General features: G+C 40.0%; 1 protein-coding gene across 1 annotated transcript in view; it reads right to left on the minus strand.

Annotated features, from left to right (window-relative positions):
- Nucleotides 1–22,663, minus strand: part of COL28A1 (collagen type XXVIII alpha 1 chain) — a 159,246-nt gene that overhangs the window by 65,043 nt on the left and 71,540 nt on the right. The window contains 5 exon segments of the mRNA XM_060305008.1: nt 12,881–12,949; nt 13,212–13,285; nt 16,743–16,806; nt 17,429–17,497; nt 20,411–20,482. Coding sequence (XP_060160991.1) covers nt 12,881–12,949; nt 13,212–13,285; nt 16,743–16,806; nt 17,429–17,497; nt 20,411–20,482 — 348 coding nt within the window.

Genomic DNA, 22,663 nt, shown 5'->3' on the forward strand with positions numbered 1-22,663 from the left:
ATTGATTGATTTGTGTATATTGAAGAATCCTTGCATTCCTGGAATAAACCCCACCTGATCATGGTGTATGATCCTCTTAATGTGCTGTTGGATTCTGTTTGCTAGTATTTTGTTGAGGAATTTTGCATCTATGTTCATCAGTGATATTGGCCTGTGGTTTTCTTTCTTTTTGACATCCTTGTCTGGTTTTGGTATCAGGGTGATTGTGGCCTCGTAGAATGAGTTTGAGAGTGTTCCTCCCTCTGCTATATTTTGGAAGAGTTTGAGAAGGATAGGTGTTAGCTCTTCTCTAAATGTTTGATAGAATTCGCCTGTGAAGCCATGTGGTCCTGAGCTTTTGTTTGTTGGAAGATTTTTTATTTTATTATTATTATTTTTTTTTGCGGTATGCGGGCCTCTCACTGTTGTGGCTTCTCCCATTGCAGAGCACAGGCGCTGGACGCGCAGGCTCAGCGGCCATGGCTCACGGGCCCAGCCACTCCGCGGCACGTGAGATCTTCCCGGACTGGGGCACGAACCTGCATCCCCTGTATCGGCAGGTGGACTCTCAACCTCTGCGCCACCAGGGAACCCTAATAGTTTTTATTTTAAAGTCTATTTTGTCTGATATGAGAATTGCTACTCCAGCTTTCTTTTGGTTCCCAGTCGCATGGAATATCTTTTTCCATCCCCTCACTTTCAGTCTGTATGTGTCTCTAGGTCTGAAGTGGGTGTCTTGTAGACAGCATATATATGGGTTTTGTTTTTGTATCCATTCAGCCAGTCTGTGTCTTTTGGTTGGAGCATTTAATCCATTTACATTTAAGGTTGTTATTGATATGTATGTTCCTATTCCCATTTTCTTAATTGTTTTGGGTTTGTATTGTAGGTCTTTTCCTTCTCTTGTGTTTCTTGCGTAGAGAAGGTCCTTTAGCATTTGTTGTAAAGCTGGTTTGGTGGTGCTGAACTCTTTCAGCATTTGCTTGTCTGTAAAGGTTTTAATTTCTCCATCAAATCTGAATGAGATCCTTGCTAGGTAGAGTAATCTTGGTTGTAGGTTTTTCTCCTTCATCACTTTAAATATGTCCTGCCACTCCCTTCTGGCTTGCAGAGTTTTTGCTGAAAGATCAGCTGTTAACCTTATGGGGATTCCCTTGTGTGTTATTTGTTGTTTTTCCCTTGCTGCTTTTAATATGTTTTCTTTGTATTTAATTTTTGACAATTTGATTAATATGTGTCTTGGCGTGTTTCTCCTTGGATTTACCCTGTATGGGACTCTCTGTGCTTCCTGGACTTGATTAACTATTTCCTTTCCCATATTAGGGAAGTTTTCAAGTATAATCTCTTCAAATATTTTCTCAGTCCCTGTCTTTTTCTCTTCTTCTTCTGGAACTCCTTTAGACAAAATTCAGCACCCATTTATGATATAAACCCTGCAGAAAGTAGGCATAGAGGGAACTTTCCTCAACATAATGAAGGCCTATAATTTGAATGTTGGTGCATTTAATGTTATCCGAGAGGTCTCTGAGACTGTCCTCAGTTCTTTTCATTCTTTTTTCTTTATTCTGCTCTGCAGTAGTTATTTCCACTATTTTATCTTCCAGGTCACTTATCCGTTCTTCTGCCTCAGTTATTCTGCTATTGATCCCTTCTAGAGTATTTTTAATTTCATTTATTGTGTTGTTCATCCTTGCTTGTTTCATCTTTAGTTCTTCTAGGTCCTTGTTAAATGTTTCTTGCATTTTGTCTATTCTATTTCCAAGATTTTGGATCATCTTTACTATCATTATTCTGAATTCTTTTTCAGGTAGACTGCCTATTTCCTCTTCATTTTTTAGGTCTGGTGGGTTTTTATCTTGCTCCTTCATCTGCTGTGTGTTTTTCTGTCATCTCATTTTGCTTATCTTACTGTGTTTGGGGTCTCCTTTCTGCAGGCTGCAGGTTCGTAGTTCCCATTGTTTTTGGTGTCTGTCCCCCATGGCTAAAGTTGGTTCAGTAGGTTGTGAAGGCTTCTTGGTGGAGGGGACTAGTGCCTGTGTTCTGGTGGAAGAGGCTGGATCTTGTCTTTCTGATGGGCACGTCCACGTCTGGTGGTGTGTTTTTTTGTTTTTTTTTTTTTTGGTGGTGTGTTTTGGGGTGTCTGTGGACTTATTATGATTTTAGGCAGCCTCTCTGCTAATGGGTGGGGTTGTGTTCCTGTGTTGCTAGTTTTTGGCATAGGGTGTCCAGCACTGTAGCTTGCTGGTCGTTGAGTGAAGCTGGGTGCTGGTGTTGAGATGGAGATCCCTGGGAGATTTTCACCGTTTGATATTACGTGGAGCTGGGAGGTCTCTTGTGGACCAGTGTCCTGAAGTTGGCTCTCCCACCTCAGAGGCACAGCACTGACTGCTGGCTGCAGCACCAAGAACCTTTCATCCACATGGCTCAGAATAAAAGGGAGAAAAAGTAGAAAAAAGAAAAAAAGAGGATAAAAGAAAATAAAATAAAGTAAGATAAAATAAAATAAAGGTATTAAAATAAAAAATAATTATTAAGAAAAAAAATTTTTTTAAGTCAAAAAAAAAAAAAAAGGACGGATACAACCCTAGGACAAATGGTGAAAGCAAAGCTATACAGACAAAATCTCACACAGAAGCATACACATACACACTCACAAAAAGAGGAAAATGGGGAAAAAATAATAAATCTTGCTCTCAAAGTCCACCTCCTTAATTTGGGATGATTTGTTGTCTATTCAGGTATTCCACGGATGGGGTACATCAAGTTGATTGTGGAGCTTTAATCTGCTGCTTCTGAGGCTGCTGTGAGAGATTTCCCTTTCTCTTCTTTGTTCTCACAGCTCTCGGGGCTCAGCTTTGCATTTGGTCCCGCCTCTGCGTGTAGGTCGCTGGAGGGTGTCTGTTCTTTGCTCAGACAGGACGGGGTTAAAGGAGCAGCTGATTCGGGGACTCTGGCTCACTCAGGCTGGGGGGAGGGAGGGGTACGGAATGTGGGGCGAGCCTTTGGTGGCAGAGGCCGGCGTGACATTGCACCAGCCTGAGGCACACCGTGCGTTCTCCAGGGGAAGTTGTCCCTGGATCCCGGGACCCTGGCAGTGGCAGGCTGCACAGGCTCCCCGGAAGGGAGTTGTGGATAGTGACCTGTGCTCGCACACAGGCTTCTTGGTGGCGGCAGCAGCAACCTTAGCGTCTCATGCCCGTCTCTGGTGTCCGCGCTGTTAGCTGTGGTTCACACCCGTCTCTGGAGCTCCCTTAAACAGCGCTCTTAATCCCCTCTCCTCGCGCACCAGGAAACAAAGAGGGAAGAAAAAGTCTCTTGCCTCTTCGGCAGGTCCGGACTTTTCCTGGACTCCCTCCCGGCTAGCCGTGGTGCATTAACCCCTTTCGGCTGTGTTCACGCCGCCAGTCCTCTCCCTGCTCTCCAACCAAAGCCCGAGCCTCAGCTCCCAGCCCCACCCACCCCGCGGGTGAGCAGACAAGCCTCTCGGGCTGGTGAGTGATGGTCGGCCCCGATCCTCTGTGCGGGAATCTCTCCGCTTTGCCCTCCGCACCCCTGTGGCTGTGCTCTCCTCCGCGGCTCCGAAGTTCCCCCTCCGCCATCCGCAGTCTCTGCCCGCGAAGGGGTTTCCTAGTGTGTGGAAACCTTTCCTCCTTCACAGCTCCTTCCCACTGGTGCAGGTCCCGTCCCTATTCTTTTGTCTCTGTTTATTCTTTTTTCTTTTTCCCTACCCACGTACGTGGGGAGTTTCTTGCCTTTGGGGAGGTCTGAGGTCTTCTGCCAGCATTCAGTAGGTGTTCTGTAGGAGCTGCTCCACGTGTAGATGTGTTTCTGATGTATCTGTGGGGAGGAAGGTGATCTCCACGTCTTACTCTTCCGCCATCTTCCCCGCCATCTTCTAATTATCTCTTTAATACCTCTCTCCTTCTGACTGCCAAGTTTTAGTGACCCCAAGTTTCTCCCAGCTTAAATGATCACTCCTATCAAAGATTTCCAAGTAGAGAACATGAACTTGTCCTATATTATATACATTTCTATTATCTCTTCTTTCTTGAGTACTTCTGAGGTACCTTTAAAAGGAGTATCTATAAATTCACCAGGTGAGGGTCTCCAATTATACCTTACTGTTTCACACACTTGCTCCATTTTCTCTCTTATTCAGTTCGCCCAACCGTCACCCTTCAGGGGTGTCTGAAGGCTAAATGCAATAGAATAGCTGCCTCTGGGGACACCTTATTGGCCTCTGTATATTTGAACCTTGGCCAGTGAGCTTTAAGGGTGTGATCCATGTCAACTGTGGTACTGCAGTGTTTACTTCAAACAAGCTATCCATACTTTTCTATGTAATTTTTGACATATAACTATGTTTTACCTATCAAAGTTGTCTTTTATAATCTCTTGATCTATGTTAATGTAACCTGATATATGCTTTTATGAATCTGATAGACTTTAAACCAAGACTTAACACATTCTGCAAGTGTTAGAGTTGGTCAGTAACAGGTTTTAGGGTGGTTCCTTGGTGTTTATGGATCATACTTTTCAGTAGATGGGAATATCAAGCCCTTAATGAGCTGTGTAAGTCCACAGAGATAGTGTCCCTCCACTATGGTGGGTTCTTGAAAATGTATAGTGTCTTTTGTTCCACGGGCCATGCATCCATGCTAGACCACAACAAGGTGAATGAGCACAAGAGGACTGTGGTCAGGACTCATTTCATCCCTTGATAACTCTGGTTTTGCTACAGTGCAGCACCAATGGTACCTAAGAGGTGCATTTACTATGATATTTTTCAGATATGTAGTTTTATTGTCTGTGGATAGAGTGACATTCACAAATAAGATTTTACAATAGGTACTTGCATAGCTGGACTTCGCTTCCCATGCAGGATCCAAGGTTATTGGAGCCTGCAGAGGGAGCCCTTGCATTAGGAGATAATGAACAGACCTGAAAGCACATTCTGGAGTTGCCATTTTTAACTTTGTCCATCAATTTCATAAAACCAGAAGTCTTATAAATCCTACCCCTACCCTCTCATCTCCACTCCCTCAAAAAAAGAATAACTATTTAGATTGCCTACAGATTCTTCTTGGCCCACAAAAGGGATTCTGGATGGGAGATACTCCTTTCAATTTCATAGAAAATGGCCAAGTTTAGGACTTTCTGCAGTGCTTGCATATATGAACTTAGCAAATGATTCAGTAAAGGTTTTACCTAGACCATAACCCTGCAGTGTGGTTAGTTTCAACCTCATTAAAATCATACATAATCTTATGATGGCCCTAGTAATCATTCATTGAACATTTTACATTTTAAAAGAAAGAAAAGAAGAAAAAGAAAGCAAAGGCACTATCACATGCATTCATTTTCTCTTTGGCAGATATTTGCTTTGGTTAATATTAAAATGATTATAATTAATTTTTAATAAAAATTCATAATTAAAATTTATTTTTTATCATGTGGCAGGAGCATTTTAGCCATTATCTTATCTGAACTTCTTAACATCAACTTACTGCATAAGGAAACTGAGGCCTAAGAGGATACATGATTTGCCAAAAACCATGCAGCTGGAAGCAATTCAAATCCAGGTCTGATTCCAGAGTCCTTCTCCCAGCTTGGTGTTGGCTGGAGCTAGACGCAAGATGACAACTTCTCCCCAGACTTGTTTCCAGCTGCCATTTAATGCAAAGACCATGGCTATGTGGCTGTGAAAGTCCTTTTCCTACATTGAGTCAATCACACTCTCTGAAAAAGAAGAAAGAAAACATCCTGATTGTAAGATTCCCAAGAGGCCCACACAAGCTACACAAGTACCCAGCTGTCTAAGGCTTCCCTTTCCCTTTCCCTCTATTGCCATTCCTCAGTTTTGTGGTTTTCCCCGATGTTTCAATTGGTTTCATTCCAGATCTCCTAGCTACACAAATTCTTACTGTCTTTTTATCCATACTGCAAATATACTTCATTTGGCATAGTAATGCATACCCCGACGACTACTACTACTACTACTACTGCTGCTACTACTACTACTACTACTACTACTACTTTAGCGTGTTAGAATTCATAAAAATGTTTTGTAGACATTATTCTGTTCACTTCGCAGAATAACCCTTTGATGTAGGCTTATTATCCCAAGTCACAGATGAGGAGGCTAAGTCTGAGGGAGATTAAATGACTTGCTGAGGTTACAGAGCTAATATGTGGTAAAGGTTTCAAGTGGACCAGTGATAAGGAAATAGTTTGTTATACCTTTTATGTTTTATAAGATTTAAATATAGGGCTTCCCTGGTGGTGCAGTGGTTGAGAGTATGCCTGCCGATGCAGGGGACATGGGTTCGTGCCCCGGTCCGGGAAGATCCCACATGCCGCGGAGTGGCTGGGCCCATGAGCCATGGCTGCTGAGCCTGCGCGTCCGGAGCCTGTGCTCCACAACGGGAGAGGTCACAACAGTGAGAGGGCCCGCGTAGCGCAAAAAAAAAAGATTTAAATATAATATTTGAGAAGATAGTACTCTTAGAGATAAGACAGCCCGTTAGACTTTCTCCCCCTACATATATTAATAAAGCTTTAATCACCATTTCTCCCTTTGTTTGTGCCAGTTAAGTCTCTGTCACTCTATGAGAGGGCTGTGGAAGCAGGTTACAGTTGTTCTAAAAGTGATTTCATGCTTTTCTACTTTGGGACAATAAAAAGCAAATTGAATTCACTGTGAAAAGAATTAGCCTCTCAAGGATTTTCCCCAAAAAATGTTACTCTGAAGAGTCCACTAAATGATGAAACCAAGGAATGACTGAGTTTTAAAATAAGGTAGAAGAAGTCACAGTGATGATTAGCAGTTGCTTAATGTTTCTTTCTGGCTTTTAAATAAAATTAAGGTATAACTACTAAGGCTCCAACTACCACAAATATAAGCACCACTCTGGAATGAATTATGTAACGAGTATATGTAATGGTTTGGTGACTCCTGAATACCTCACTTTTGGTTGCCAGGATGTCAATGGAAATTTTAGAGGCCTTCTTCTAAGCTTATGGACAGACAACCCAGATATTGATAATGTGTATTATTTATAGACTGGCCATTGTCATACAACTCAGTTGCTTTTCACTGACACCCTTTAAGATGAAAAGGGAGACAATAACAATTACCAGCACACTTCTCAGGGGGATGGGGAAACAAGAAGGTGCTAGAAAACAAAAACTCAATTTGCTATAACATTTCCTTTAGTGTGCTTTCCCAGCTTTAAATTTCAAAATTTTTAAAATAATTTCAATTCTTCAAATCAATTTCTCTCCTAGAATTTTAATATTTACCCCAAAGCAACAGTATCTTAAATGATAACTTAAAAACTTGCTTTAGGATTTGGGAGGATTTGTTGTTGATTGTTTCTTCCTTTTCTCAAAATCAACTCATCAAAGATGAGCAAATGATTCTCCTGTACCAAGAATCTCACTGGAAAGGGACACTCTTTCTTATTTAGTTGAGTTAGAAACCTCAAAAATAGAAACGTTGACAGCGCCCTTAATGTCAGGGAGAAGAGAAGGCTCTCTTGTACGGATATTCAATATAATGTTCCACTGGGGGAAAGTTCCTCCAGTCTGCATGATTAAAAATAAAAATGTGTTGATAGTGATGTGGGTGTTGAATGATAAGAGGATTTAGTGTGCATCGTTAAGGCTGAAGGGAAGGTATGTATGCACTCTGGGGAAGAGAAATGCAGAGCTAGGAAAACAGCAAGGAGAGATGAAAGCAGTACTGAAAATTATAAGGTAGACTACATTCCAACTCTGATTTCAGAGATCATGCATGGAACTGAATTGGGGAGTAACTTTGAAAAGTCACCTAGTCAAGTGACCTTTTCTGGCATCTAAAGGTCAAATTGCCTGGTATTTAAACTTGATATGGCTCTGGCTTTAATTAGTCCTGTTTTCAAGCTGATTATCCTGCTTGTAGCAATTTTGCAGTCATATTATAAAAGGTGGGTTTCTTCAACTCCAATTTGGAATCATGGACCCTCAACTTTACTAGCATTGAGTCTGTATCCTAGGCCAGCCCTCCTTGTCAGACACAGTTCAAAATGGAGTTCCTTATCCAGTCTGTCTGCCTGTGGAATCCACAAATTCCTAATGCATCTCTGTGTGAATCGCTCCTCTGTTCCACAACTGCCTGTTGGTGGTGTGCACATATGTGAGCCATTGCAGAGAACAGAGGGGCGATTCAGATGCTGGGAACATTTTTAGCATAATGATACTCAGTGGAATTTCACATAGACTTCCATTTTAATTTATGAGTATGGGTCACCTTTGTCAAATAAAGCATGTATTTATAATAGTCAAACATTTAAAGCTTTTGGAAAATGTTTAACTCTTTGGGTTTTAGGTTTATGCTTCTGCTTAATGTTTACATAATTTAAGTTTTGACAATGGAAAAACTAGAATGGAAAGAGAAACAATCTAACTGTACACTAAACAGTGCCGAGGTAGTTGGAAAATGGACAGTATTGAAGACCGAGCATCTGTAGATCAGGACAAGTCATTCTACCTGCTCTGATTTATTCATGCACTTAGTTTTTCATTCATTCATCCATATTTATAGACTCCCTCTCACACTCAACACAATATAGTATCAACACTGTTTATATTGTAAAGGGGCAAGTTGTTCAATCTCTCTGGCTCTTGATTTCCTTATCTATAAAATAAGAGAGTTGTTAAAAATGCCATGAGCTTCTGGAAATATTTAGGTAACATATAATATTTAGGTAGTATACAATCATGGTAACAACAATAACAACCCAACAAGCCGTTTCTGCCCAGACTTTATTCCAACCACTTTATGGTTAAAAGGTCCCTTGAGGGCTCCAAAGCCAGCTTAAAGTTCCTCTTTGCAAGAACTGACCTAAGCTCTACTGCCGCAAAGCTTTGGGGAAGGCCTTGGCTTTCTCTGTGATGAGCTAGCACACCGATGGAGGCTGAAAGAGCTGGAAGAGGTGCCTGGCAAGATGCTCCTGCCCTTCTGGAGCTCAGGAGAGCCACTCCTTGTAGTTCTCTTCCAGGAGGCCAGGAATAAACTCTCACCCTCAGAGATGTCAGTGAATCAGCCCTGGGGTGATTCACTAGCCTATGGGGGTGAAGCTACAGAAGCAAAGAATTATCTAGGCTTCTCAAAGGGAGATGAGGTTTATATAATGATGGTCCCCAAATCACAAAGGGTCCTTCTAGTCTTTCTGGGCCCAGTGGAGAAATGGCAGCAGTGTTAGGTAGAATCTTTGAGTTTGCCCTCCCCATCGTCGTGCAGACGATTTGGGTCTAGGGTTCAGGGAACTGGATGAGCACTTCCAACTTAGCAAAAAAACCCTGAATTGTCGGTTCCTCTTTCTGGCATGTTTCTAAAGTAGATTTTAGGGACTTCCCTGGTGGTCCAGTGGTTAAGACTCCACGCTTCCCCTGCAGGGGGCATGGGTTGCATCCCTGCTCAGGGAACTAAGATCCCGCATGCCCTGTGGTGCGGCCAAAAAACTAAAAAAAAAAAAAAAAAAAAAAAAAAGATTTTAAAACTGTATCTACTATCTCCTTGGAAATTGTAGTTTTTACAAGAATTTTAGAAATCTCTCAGAAGCCCTTGTCAAAATTTGGATTACATTCATTCAAGGGAAGTGTATAGAGAAGTACTGTAACCACTGATGTCATCATGGAATTCTTCCACTTGGAAAAAAGCCATGGAGTGCCACAAGGGTGCAAGATGTCAGGGACTGTTTTTTATATGTTTTGAAACATAGAAGCTTTGATTCTAATGTCTGTGTCAAATGCTAAACACATGTGACCTTAACTAAACATCGCAAAACCCACCATAAATTAATCGTCAACCTTAACGGTTTCCTCATTTCAAAACACATTTGTTTTGTAAGTTAGTGCCCTAAGGCCAGTATTTTAAGGTGACAACACAGAATTTAAATAAGAAACATGTCTGATATATGTCTATACAATTACACACACATGTGTGTGCATGCACCAAACCCACACATTTCCATGCACTTACAATTTCTCTGCCATTTTAAGAAAAAATGGAAGAAGGGGAATTTTGCACACATTTGAGTCCTGTGCTTTTGCTACCATTGGCAACCTTAGGTTTTTTGAGAGTCTCACCTCCACTTTACCAAACCAAAAGGACAAAGTTAAGTGGAATTAGACTTTTCCAAATATTTCCCTTTCTTTACCAGCTTCTGTGGAGCTGTGTGTGCTTGTGTGTGTGTCCAAAAGTTTTCTTCAGGAAAAAAAAAATGAAAAAGGGTCCATAAAGTCTCTAAGCCTTCTATAAAAGAAGAGAGGTGATTTTGAAAGTTATTAAAAGCTGGTGTTTGCTTTTGGAATTTCCTTTATTTTCAAGTTCATGATCCACAGGTTCTTTGATTCTAAGACTAGCTTGCACTCTTGACATTTCCTTCCAGGGCTAGAGAGGGCCAGGGTAATGCATTTTCCCAGCATCCACAGGAAGGGGCGACAGAGAGGAGGAGAAGGCAGCGGGATGGAGGCAGGTCCTCGCTTGTGTTCCCATCTCCCCTCAGTAGACGTGAGCTGGAGGCTACTGCTTCCACTCAGCCTCCTGTGTGAGTTAGCAGAGGGAATATGAGTTTCACTTAAGACATCTTCTGGCAACATGCTGACTGTTAACAACAATAGAAAATAGGCAGGATAAAATTTTGAAGGAACATTTTTTTTTCCTGTGATTTTTCCCCTTAAGATGTGTATGAAAAAAATACAAGGGACTTTTAGAGGGAAATGATAAACGAACTCATTTAGTAAATGTTTAGTCTGCATGTTAAATAACCTGACATGGTGCAACAAGCACAAGAGTCAAATTTTTAAGTGCTTACTCTCTGTGCTTAAGTGCCCGTCTTTATTATTACCGCTAAATGTAAAGCAGTAATGCAATGGTATAATTTAATATAATACAATGTATACTTATATAAAATATTTATAATAATCTACTCCGTGGAAATGTAAATGGTTACATGCTTCCATTGGAATACAAATGCATTCCAGTATATTTAACACAGGCCTTCTTTTGAACAGGAATAAGCTTCTAGTTCCATAACTAAAGGAATGTTTAGTGTAAAAACAAAAGTTTTTACCAGTGTTTTGCTCAGCAGAAAGTAATGCGGTTTACATATTGAAGTTCCTCTTTCTATTTTTAAATTTTAACATTTTGACAGACACTTTGCCTTAAAGATAAAAGAATATTTCAATCCCCAAATTCAAATGAGGATCAGATTCTGTCCTGAGTCCGACAAGCCAGAACCTTGACAAAAGCTCCTAGGGTGTCTGTCCTCAGCACAGCCTACTCAGCACTTTTAGACACGTCTCCCTGACCTTCCTGATTACCCTGACATGCAGAGATGGGCAGGGATCAAGATCTCCTTTAGAGATGAATTGAGTGCGATGGGTCTCCAGTCTTTCATTCTACCTGGGAGAGGCCAAAAGGGTACTTGCTGCACTGTACAGAAGCAGTATCAAGGTGTCAACACTCCCAAGTGCTGGGGCAGAGGCCAAAAACTCAAGACAAAAAGTTGACATCAGGCACTTACAACCTCTTTCTCTAATGACCTGGAAGCATTTGAAAAACTAAGTGAGTAGGTATATTTCTAAGGAGAATTTCACTCTGTAGGGTAACACTGATTATTCATTTTCCATTCATTCAACATGTTATAGAGTTCCTACTGGGCAGCACATCTAGTTCTGGTACCAAGAATTCAGTACGACAAAGAGCCGGCCTGCAGGAAAATTTATACTCTTGTGAAGTATGCAGAGCAGTAGATAAGCAAGATGATTTCAGAAATGCTGCGTGCTATGGAAGAAACACACTGGGGGACGTGACAGTGATGGGGGTGGGGAGAGAGGATTGCCTTTTGTATGGCGGACAGGGAGGCAAGATTTGAGACCTGAAGAAGAAGCTCTCCTGACAAAGCCGAGGTCTGGAAGCAGGAATGAGCTGAAGGAGGGCAGGCCAGTGTGGCTAGAGGTGGGCAGCAAGGGAGCAAGGGGCGGGAGTGGCAGCCAAGTTGTGAAGGGCCCCGGAGGCCACGGAAAGTGCTTGGAGTTTGTTCTCTGTACAAAGAGAAGCCATTAGAGAGCTTTTTTGAGAAGGAGAGGGATGTGATCTGATTTATGGTTTTAAAAGATCAATTTGCCTGCTAGGTAATAGAAGGGCAGAGGTGGAAGAGGGAAGACCAGTGAAGAGGTTTGAATAGCCCAGGTGAGAGATAATGGTGGGCTGCCTGATGGAAGCAGCAGGAGAAAAGCGGCCAGAAGCAAGATATATTTTGAAGGTAGAACTGATGGGATTTACCATAGGCCTACACGGGGAGGGAAGAGAGGGAAATGAAGGACCAAGAATGACTCAGGTGTCATGGCATGAGCAAAGGGCGCTTGGTAGCACCATTTCCAGGCTTATGGAGTGAAAATCAAAGGCTTTATTTTGGATGTTAGGTTAGAGTTGTCTGTGAGAAATCTAAGAGGAGATGTATGGTAAGAAACTAGACGTGTGAAAGCAGGGCTTAGGGGAGGGAAGATAGAAACTTGGAGGCCATCAGTGTGCAGATAGTGGTTAAAGCCATGGTATTGAATGAGAGCACTTAGGCAGGGGCATGGCCAGAGAGGGGAGGGATCTAAACCAAAGGCTGTTCTTGGTACAGGAAGACAAGGCAGCAAAGGAATGTGAGGGTTGCTACCAAAAACCATAAAGTTAATCTACATGTTCAAGTGAGTACAAGGCCCAGGAAGTCCATAGATGAGGAAAAATAACTTGATCAATTCTGTAGATGCTTCTCCTCTTCTATCATGTCTGATAAAGATTTTCACCTTTACCAAACTAAAGGTACATTTTTAAAAGCTACTGCTACCTACTTTAAAGTCTTACCTTTGCTCCAGTGTTTCCTGCTCTATGTAAAACCCTTGGTCCAGGGGGTCCTGGTAATCCTCGAGGGCCCTGAGATGACATAATAAGGGAGAGAGGGAGTAACCTTGGAGCAACCTTGTTGTGTTCAGTGTTCAGGAAGGAAGGAAGGAAGGGAGGGAGGAAAGGAAGGAGGGAGAAAGAAAAAAGAAAAGAAAAGGGAGGAAGGGAGAGAGAGGGAGGAAAGGAGAGGGGGAGGGATGAAAAGAAGGGAAGGAAAGGGAAGGGAGGAAGGAGGAAAGATGGAAAAGAGGGAGAGAAGAAGGAAGGAAATAAAAGCAATGTCCACACTTACAGCCACACCAGGATAGCTGTCACCTTTGAGTCCTGGAGCGCCCACTGGTCCCCGAGGGCCTTGGGCACCCTGGGTAAATTCCAGCACCAGGAGATATCATAAGACTAAACTATGAAACACCTGGCAAAACTTAAGCACAAAACCAACTCAACATGCCAGAGGTGGATTTGATAAGTGCAGAGGAACAGTTTGAAAAATTTTAGAAGGAAATATGGCAACTCCTTATCTCCTCATAAGTCTTACCCATGGAATGAGTGTAGAAAGTATATCTGAACCATTACAAGGTCCTCTATAGGAAACACACTTCATGGGCATTAGAAAAGGGCTAGTTGCTGACATTTTAATTTTAAAAATTACCAATTTTTAATGCATCATGAATCAGGAAGTATAAAATGAGAAAATTTAGTAAGCATCATGTGAGAAGAATAGAGGGGAATATGTAGTAAAAGTTTAAGTATAAAATAAGATACTGTAGTTACCTATTATTATGTTACATCTATTATCTTCCTCAATGGCGCCCAAATTAGGGGAGGAATAAATAAGCTCAAATAAAAATTAAAAACAGATTAATTTTTAAAAAACACTTTATAAAAGAATAGGACATAGAGTTTGCGGTTCATATCCTGAGACCTAGGAAAAAGTTATAAATACTGCTTTACCGTGATGATCTTGGGCATCTAAAACTTTTAGTAGCAACTACTGACCTCCTATATAGAGGATAGGGAAGGAGAATTGTTGCCTTTTGAACATTAGAGTTCTCTGTACAAATAGAACTCGGAGAAATTTCTGGCTAAATTAAAATGGAGAAAAAGAGGAAGACTCTTACCAGAGAAGAGTTATTAATTGTAAGTCTACTACACTTATATTTAAAACATTTCTATTTATACCACATTCCGTTCTGTTGCTGTGATAACTCTTCCAACTCTTACAATAACTCTTACAACTCTCATCAATTATTTTGATAAAGAGCTGTTCATGTTTTTAAATATTTATGTTTTTCCACATTAGGAGGAAACTCTACTAATAGACCTTTGTTTTCCAAGATTGGAAGAAGTATCAGGATTCTTAATATTTGTTTTACATGCAAGCAAACACTGAAATCAAACTGCCATTATTCCAAGCCAAAGTGTTGCCCAAAATCTAACTCCCCAAAACTGCCCCTGATTCTACTCCTATGAATGAATGATAGGGGAAAAAAATTCTTTAAGCCACTTAAGCAATAAGAAAGTTAAATTGATTTTGAAAATCATGAATGCAATAGCTGTTATTTCCTATTAAAACAAAGAGACTGGCTTTATGTGGTTAACGTTCTTAAGAATGATCTTCAGAAAACCTGTGGCCACTTATAAACACTTAAGGTAATATTTATCATCAACAAAAACCCAAGGTGATCTCTTAAAGTTGTATGACAGAGAAAAAACAAATTATTCTGGAGAGGTGAATTTTGCTGTATTCCCCACTAAGGAACTGGTCGCTTCTCAGAAGCAATTTATTATCCTCTTCCAATTATGTTCAAGGTTAAAATGCTAAACATTTTCTATGGGACAGGTCCTAAAATAAGATGCCCATTTCTCTGCATGCTTACATAAGGAGCAGGCCAGCAACAAAACAAAGCAGTAACTGCTCCCTGGTTAAGTTGAAAGGAAAAAAATTGGTAACAAAATTCACTTTCAGTTTTCATTTCTAAGTTCCAAGCCTATAACACATTATCAGCAGCTGTTACTGTTTATCCTCTGGCACCCAGAGTGGGGGGAAAGCCATTGAAACATTCATAGTTTTTGAACATTTTTTTTCCTGGGGGTCTTTGTCCTCTCTCCTACAAAAATTTCAGTTAGCTTGTTACTTCTGATGCTAATGGGGGTGGGGAAAGGGCAGTGTTCTTGCTTAGATCTTTATTTTGGATGCCTCACAGTATTTCTGTGGATGGAATTTTGCCACTTGGTCTTTCTGCACTGGATTCAAGAAAATGTCTTGCAGAGTGATTCACAAGTGTCTCTCTCATTCAACAGAAATTAGGGTAGAAATCGTAATCAGGTGTTTTGAAATGGGCTTTCAAAACAACCTGGGAGGTCCCTGAAGTGATAGACAAAACTGAATTTAACGGGCCAAAACTTTTATCAGACATTTAACCCTCCAAGAGCTTAAAAACCAATGCATTAGGGAAGAATGGCAGAAAGAGTATCATTAGAGGCCAAGGGATTAGAAAATTGATTGAAGAGACAAATAACTTTAAATACTATCACCAACGATGCCTAATAATGATCAGTAGAAAACAGGTGGAGCTTTTAAACCCCAGCTGCACATTTGATTAGATTTTATTTCTATCGTAAAGAATAGTATAAGTAGAGAGAAGTAACTTTAAATCACGGACCTAGGAATACACAGATTCAGGAAGTTATCAAACAATATGAAAAATGTCACCCAAATGTTCTTGATTGAGGTCATATCTGTAGTTTTAGCATTAGGAAATTTGGAATTTTTTCTTGAGTCATACGTAACTTGGTTTTCCATAGAATTTTTACATATCTTGGGTTCCTATGTGCCTCAGAGTCTGGGCAGTAGGATGACCATCTTGTTCTGGTTTGCCCAGGACATTCTCTGTTTTAGCTTGAAAATGCCACATCCCGGAAACCTCTTCTGTCTCAAATAAGCCAGAAGATTATCACTCTAGGAAGGAGGACTCTTAAAGTGATTAAGAACAGCAGAGGTCAGGATCTTACCTCAGCCTTCAAAAAGAACCACTCCAACTTATGTCAGTATATAATAGGTTTTGCATTATATTTCAAAGATGGTTCTAAGTTTTCTTTTTTGAAGTTTGAAAATCACTGACGTTAGTACTTGAACCCTTTCATCTAGAAGAGACAATCTGATAAACTAAAGCCAGCTTCAAAGCTACATAACAACATGCTACTAATTTAATAAGTGCTGATTATGGAGCCCTAAAGCCTGTTCTCATAAACAGGGATGTGCTTGTTGACATTTGGAATGTAGAATTTTGCTTGATGCTGGGTTTTATGTGAGGAGGGAAATGGTACTTTGTTGCCATGGAAAAATGTGTTGATTACTAAAAGCTGTCTTCTCCTATAATTACTTGCATTTTCATTTGAAATAACTCTGAAAGATGGACAATAAAGCAGGGAAATCTGATTCAGTAAAGTTCCCAAACATGAACTTTTTGGACAATGTTTTATAGAAGAGATACATTGGCCATTAATAGTAAATGAAGGAGGCTAGAGGCCATATAATCTCATATCAAAGATATTACAAAAAGCATTTTCAATCAACTGTTTAGTCAGCAAACATTTTACCAGAGGAGCTATCCTCCCCCACATTTATGAAAAATAAATGATCTGCTAGCTTGATTTTTTAAAAAGGGAATAGTGTATTCTTACATTTCAGTTCATCAACATAGAGACTTCAGGTAGAAAAATCACAATCATCAACTTATGATGCATTAAATCCACTTTCACTTCTCTCACATACAGGAAAAAAACAAAACAAAGCGAAAGAACATGAATAAAGGATACCTTTGGTGCTCAATAGCAATTCCAGGTTCTCCTTTAAATCCAGGAAACCCAGGTCCTCCTCTATCTCCCTGTACATTTCAAATAATGTTCACAGTTTCAGGCTTTAGATTTTATGAGAAACCATAATGGCACAGAGCAAAAAAGCCATTGGCCAATTATAAAGGGCTTAATCTATTAGAATCAGATCCTGAGAGAGTACATCTTCTAATGTATTTGAGGGGAGTTTCAAATCTTAAGCAAATAAAAACTGTCAGTAAAGACTACTAAACTGTTCAGAGAAAGGCCACTGAAATAATAGGTGGCTCTCTACACTCAAATATTTAGGCTGTGAAAACGTCCAGGAATGCTCTTACATCTGAGTGGATTTCTTTTCTGCCAGACTTTCTGATTAGCAGATTATTCTGAACCAATGCAATAAATTCTTACATGCTTTAGGGTCTAGGTATTTAAGGGAGGTAGTTCAAGGTAAAGTGACAAGTTCAAGACCAGGAGCAAGAAATCTGGTTTCTAATCTTAAATTTGCTGCTGGCCTTTCATCTGCTTAATTGTGAAATATCAGGGTTGAGCTATATGATATCTTTGGTTTCTTCCAAAACTGAAATTCTAGTTCACTGGTTTCATGAATTTTTTCCCCACTCCAACTGCCAAAGACCCAAGTAAAAGAAAAAAACTATTCCCGAGAATGCATACCTTTGGCCCGGGTGGTCCAGGAATTGATGTTCCAGGCATCCCAAAAGGGCTCATAATCCCTGGATCACCCTAAAAAAAGAGCAAACTACTCATTACATGTCAAACAAGGAAACCATATACAGGAATTATATTAAAAAATATAAAAACGTATTTCTAGCATTTTAAAGTATTGTGACCTGCTTCACAGACCAATGTGAAAATATTTGAACATCTTTGTTAAACCACTACTAAAGTTATTGATGGTTAAAATTTCACTCCCTTTAATAAATGTATTCAGTTAATTCCTGAGTAATAGGAAATTTCTCTCGTGCATCCTTTTATTAGGTAATAAAAATCATGTAATTCGTGGTGATTCACTTTTGTATTTGTATGCCAGGAAGCTCAGAGGGAAATATTTGTTCCATTATAACAAATACCTTTAGTGTAAGTTTTTGAGTACACTTGGTAGGTAAATAGTGTTCTTTCTAGTTTATAACTTTTTCCTTTGTTATTTTATTTTATGGTCCACAGTATATCAGTCTTCCATTGTGTGGTATCTCACGTCCGTAATTAAAAGTAGAGAGTTTATGGTTTAAAAAAATGAAATTTTGAACAGGAAAATTAAAACATTTCTCTCTTTTTTTTTTTCTGTCTCAGTATGAGTCTCAATAAAGACTCAGTCTGGAACAACAAGCAATGTCTCTGTCCTACCTGGTTCTAGATCAGTGCTTTTCTAATTTTAGGGAACAGAGAAATCATTAGAGAAATCTGGTAAAATATAGGGTCCAGGATTTCAGCCCTGGAGATTTTATTTCAATAGGTCTAGGGGTTGGGCCCAGGAATATGAACATTTATGAGGCACCTCTGGTGATTCTGATATAAGTACCACTACTGCACTTTACAACACTGTGCAAAGCAATTGTCTTTAGTTTTTTAACTTATTTTATTGAAGGATGTTTGATTTATAATGTTGCGTTAATTTCTACTGTACAGCACCTATATAACAATCATTTAAAAATGGTTTTCACATTTTTGAATGATTGTTAAATAGGTGCCCACGTAATATCCTCAATTTTGCTTCTTGGCCCAAAAAGCCTAAAATATTTGCTCACTGTACCTTTACCAAAAAATTGGCCTCCTCCTGCCTTACAGAATTGACTATTTGGTCCTCCTGCTTCCTCCAGGAGGGACTCTATCAATCAGACGCACTGGTGATGACTCCTGCCCTGAGCCACCTCCATCTTCACAGCTGAGGCCTCCCACTGTGCTGATTCCATTATACGACCAACAGGCTGAGCACACTGGCCGCTGGGGCCAAGTGATGCCGAGGTCTGTATGTGCCAGTCCTTAATTCCAAACCTGTATGGCAATGGCACAGGACATGGCCAGGGTTCTGGCAACAGATAACCACCCTATTCAATCCCATGGCAAAGGGATAAAACATTAACCTGTTAAAATATTCACTGAAACCAGATGAAGTAAAATTATGCTTCTAGATTTAATCTCTTCTTCTCTTTTTAAGAGAAGCCAATTACTTTTAAATACAAAAATGTATACATAGAAAGTATGCAATTCTTTTAAAGACCCTTATTTAGGTGTATGTTTTGAAATATGGCAATCCTTTATCAGAAAAAACTTTCCTTCAAAATACAGAAAAATATTCACGTTGAGTCAGCGTAACTAAGACATAGAGTAATCACTGTTGTTAATACTAATCCAACACATTTCCTATATAATGGCTTTTCTCATCATGTGTTCCTTGAACTACCTGCGGCAGAAGACACTTATTTAGGAAATGCAGATTCTTGGGACCCACCCACATACTAAATCCAGATCGCTAGGCATGGCAACAAGAAATAGGGGTTTGTAACAAGCTCCCAGGCAATACTGATGACACGGAAGTTTAAGAATTACTGGTCTTTAGGGGATGGCTTTTTTTTTGTACCTGCTCTTATCTTGCTGGTACCCATTTTTTTTTAGTTGTTCTTTAATAGTCTGGTCGTTGAACAGACTCCCTGTTTCTTTCTTACAATTAGCATCTCCTAGACCCCTGAACACATCCAGATGACCTCAATATTCTCTCCTGCTTAGTCAGGACACGTATCTAATTTCTTGCTTCACAGTTTCCTTCTTCCTCAGCACCCTGTCTCGGGCAGTTTATCAGGACATATATGCCCTACTTTCCATTTCACATATTGATTTTTTCCTGTCTGAATAACTCCATGTATTGAACACTTACAATGTGCCAGGAACCATGCTGAGTTCTTTATTCACTCTTTTAGGTCTTCACAGCAACCCTGTGAAATAGACACTATTACTCTTTTCCTTCTACGATTGAAGTTGACTGGCCCCCAAAAGTTCCGGGCTGGGGCAGGATGAGAACCCCACTCTCCTGCCTTCTGAAGCACTGCTCTTCATCCTTTACTGCATTGCCACTCAGTCTGGGGCTTTGTTTGTTTTGCAGTACGTGGGCCTCTCGCTGCTGTGGCCTCTCCCGTTATGGAGCACAGGCTCCTGACGTGCAGGCCCAGCGGCCATGGCTCACGGGCCCAGCTGCTACGCAGCATGTGGGATCTTCCCGGACCGGGGCACGAACCTGTGTCTCCTGCATCGGCAGGCGGACTATCAACCACTGCGCCACCAGGGAAGCCCTCAGTCTGGGACTTTTTTGTTCTTATTCCGCAAAACAAGATGATAGAGAATTGATACCTTCTATGGTCCTAACTTTATCCCAACTACTGAATATTTTGCTGTTACTAGAGAGGACTGACACACAGATTCTCTCCTAGCAGAATAAATATTTCAATGAAGATCACATGTTTTATGCAATCTCTTTATTCCATTCTATTATGGTCTGAAATAGTGTGGTTTCTAAAGCCTTTTTCATTTGGGGGCTTTTGTTTTGTATTTGTTGAGAGGAAAACAGTGGAAATCTAATATTCCATTAAAACCAGGCACAATTACAATCTCCCCAAAGCATAAATGAGAATATAAGAAACATACCTTCGGTCCTTCGGGCCCTGGAAATCCCCTCTGTCCTTGATTTCCTTTGCTCCCTTTCTTTCCTCCATCACCCTGACACAAATTATAATAAAAATATAGTTGTTCTATGAACACACCCTCCTTAATGTTATATCATGGCCAGATTCTCAATGAATACCTACTTTAAAGTGATGTTCCCCAAGCCCAGCTCAGCTGCACAGGGTTTGTCGATGTTCCTGAGCAGATTGGATGACTTCAGAATTGTTCGGTCTTCATTTATTCAGTATGATTTAGTATTTTCTAAACTCTATGTTCAGTGTCTTCCTTTGGGGCCTTCGATTTGACTTTACAGTTTTTTTGCCCCCTTGGTCTATTAACAGATGATTTTCAGACAGTCAGTTTCAGAAAAGAAATGATTTGTCATGCTGTTTTTCAGCTTCTGTCCTATTTCAGTTTTAAAACATAAAATAAGACATTTTAAAAATCCAGCCTTGTTTCTTCCTCAGTGGAGAGTCTAGTTCTTTCTCCCAAAGGAGGCCAATAATTCAACTGGTAGAAAGATGAGTGAGCATTAACCTGGTGCAGAGCTAGAAATTGCCTAGTGTTCCCCAGCAGGGTTGTGTACACAAATGCTACCCCCAAAGAATTGTATTACCTTCAGCCAGAAGCCTCAGAGAATTCTAGAACTATCCTTACACTAGGGTTCAACTGCAAGGCACCATACCTAAGTTTGTGCCTAGCTCAGCAAAAGAACTCGGGGTTTGTAGCCGAGGCCGTTCAATATATATGACATAAATGACTATACCACAGTTTTCCAGTTTTCAAACCTAAGCATGCATCAGAATCACCTGCAGATTGCTGGGCCCACATCCAGAGTTTCTGATTTAATAGGTCTGGATTGGGGTCCAATAATTTACATTTCTGACAGCAGCATAAGGTGCTGCTGTTCCAGGGACTGCACCTTGAGAACCACTGGACTATACCAAGGTCATCGGCAATGCAGACACTTCACTAAGAAGAAAAAGTGACCTGTAGAATCCACAGGCGTGCAAAGAACTCCCTAATATGCATACTAATCGAGAGTGGTGACACAGGTAATTTAAAAAAAACCTGTTGAATGTCCAAATATTGAATATAACTTATTGTTTCATTATTAATGCCAACAGAAATGAAATCTACCCGCAACTATTTATTTTCTCTGATTAACTACCAAATTGAACTTACTGACCTAAATCATCCCAGAAGCCAACAGTAAGAATCCAACTGTTATTACAAAGTGCCAACACTGAACCATAACATACCTTGGATATGTAACATATTCCTACCACTCTTCTCCAATAGCCTTCCGTAAGCCCCGAATCACCTTAAAGCCACAAATCCAGACAGTGCATATTCTTGCTCTGCTGGTCTATTTGACACCACCCATTGCTTTCCTCTTGAAAGCCTTTCTCCTTGGTTTCTCTAACATGGTACTACTGTGCATTCTGCCTATCTTCATGCTGTTGTGAATATTCTTGCTCCAGCCACTGTAAAATGTGGGATTCAAACCTTAGCTCTCTTTCTCAGAGCTATCATTCATTCCCACAGCTTCAGTTATAACTCCAAGGGTCTGTTTTCCAGAAGTATATTCAAGAAAATGTTAGTTCTCATGAATGTTAATAGACAATCATTTCTAAAAGTATTTTTTGCATCATGTTGAAAAGGGATTCTCTGTTCATGTTTTTACTCCCTGCTTCCCACCCCACCAAAAATAGATCTCAGAGTCTGGTTAGTCAATTATTTAAAATGTTTGAAATTCTACAAATATATTTCAGTTTTTCACATTTAAGGTTAACAACTCAATTTTAGCCAATATTTTCTCAAGGCATAGACATCTAAGCTATCAATCACTATTTTAATGGAATTATAAACAGAACACTAATAAGTATATGGATTTTATTTTTACTTTACTCATATGTAATTCTTCAGAATCTTTATATGGTCATTGATGACCGCACATAAGAAATGCAGGAACATCTGACACCTTAGAGGCTATAGATAATGTCACTAATGGTCTTATTGATGAATTTGGATATTCTTATCTTGACATATAAAGATGTTATTCAACTAGCACTTCTACAATGTATAAAATAAATATATTCCATGTTGTGAAAGTACCACTTAATAAGGTTATATTTCTTATTACTCTGTGAGATTATATACATATTTGAAAAAAAATGTATGGACTTTGACGTCTCACTGATGTATCTCAAGTCTTCTTTTCCCTTACTATGT

This window comes from Globicephala melas, chromosome 9 (assembly GCF_963455315.2).
Source record: "Globicephala melas chromosome 9, mGloMel1.2, whole genome shotgun sequence".
Classification (NCBI taxonomy): domain Eukaryota; kingdom Metazoa; phylum Chordata; class Mammalia; order Artiodactyla; family Delphinidae; genus Globicephala; species Globicephala melas.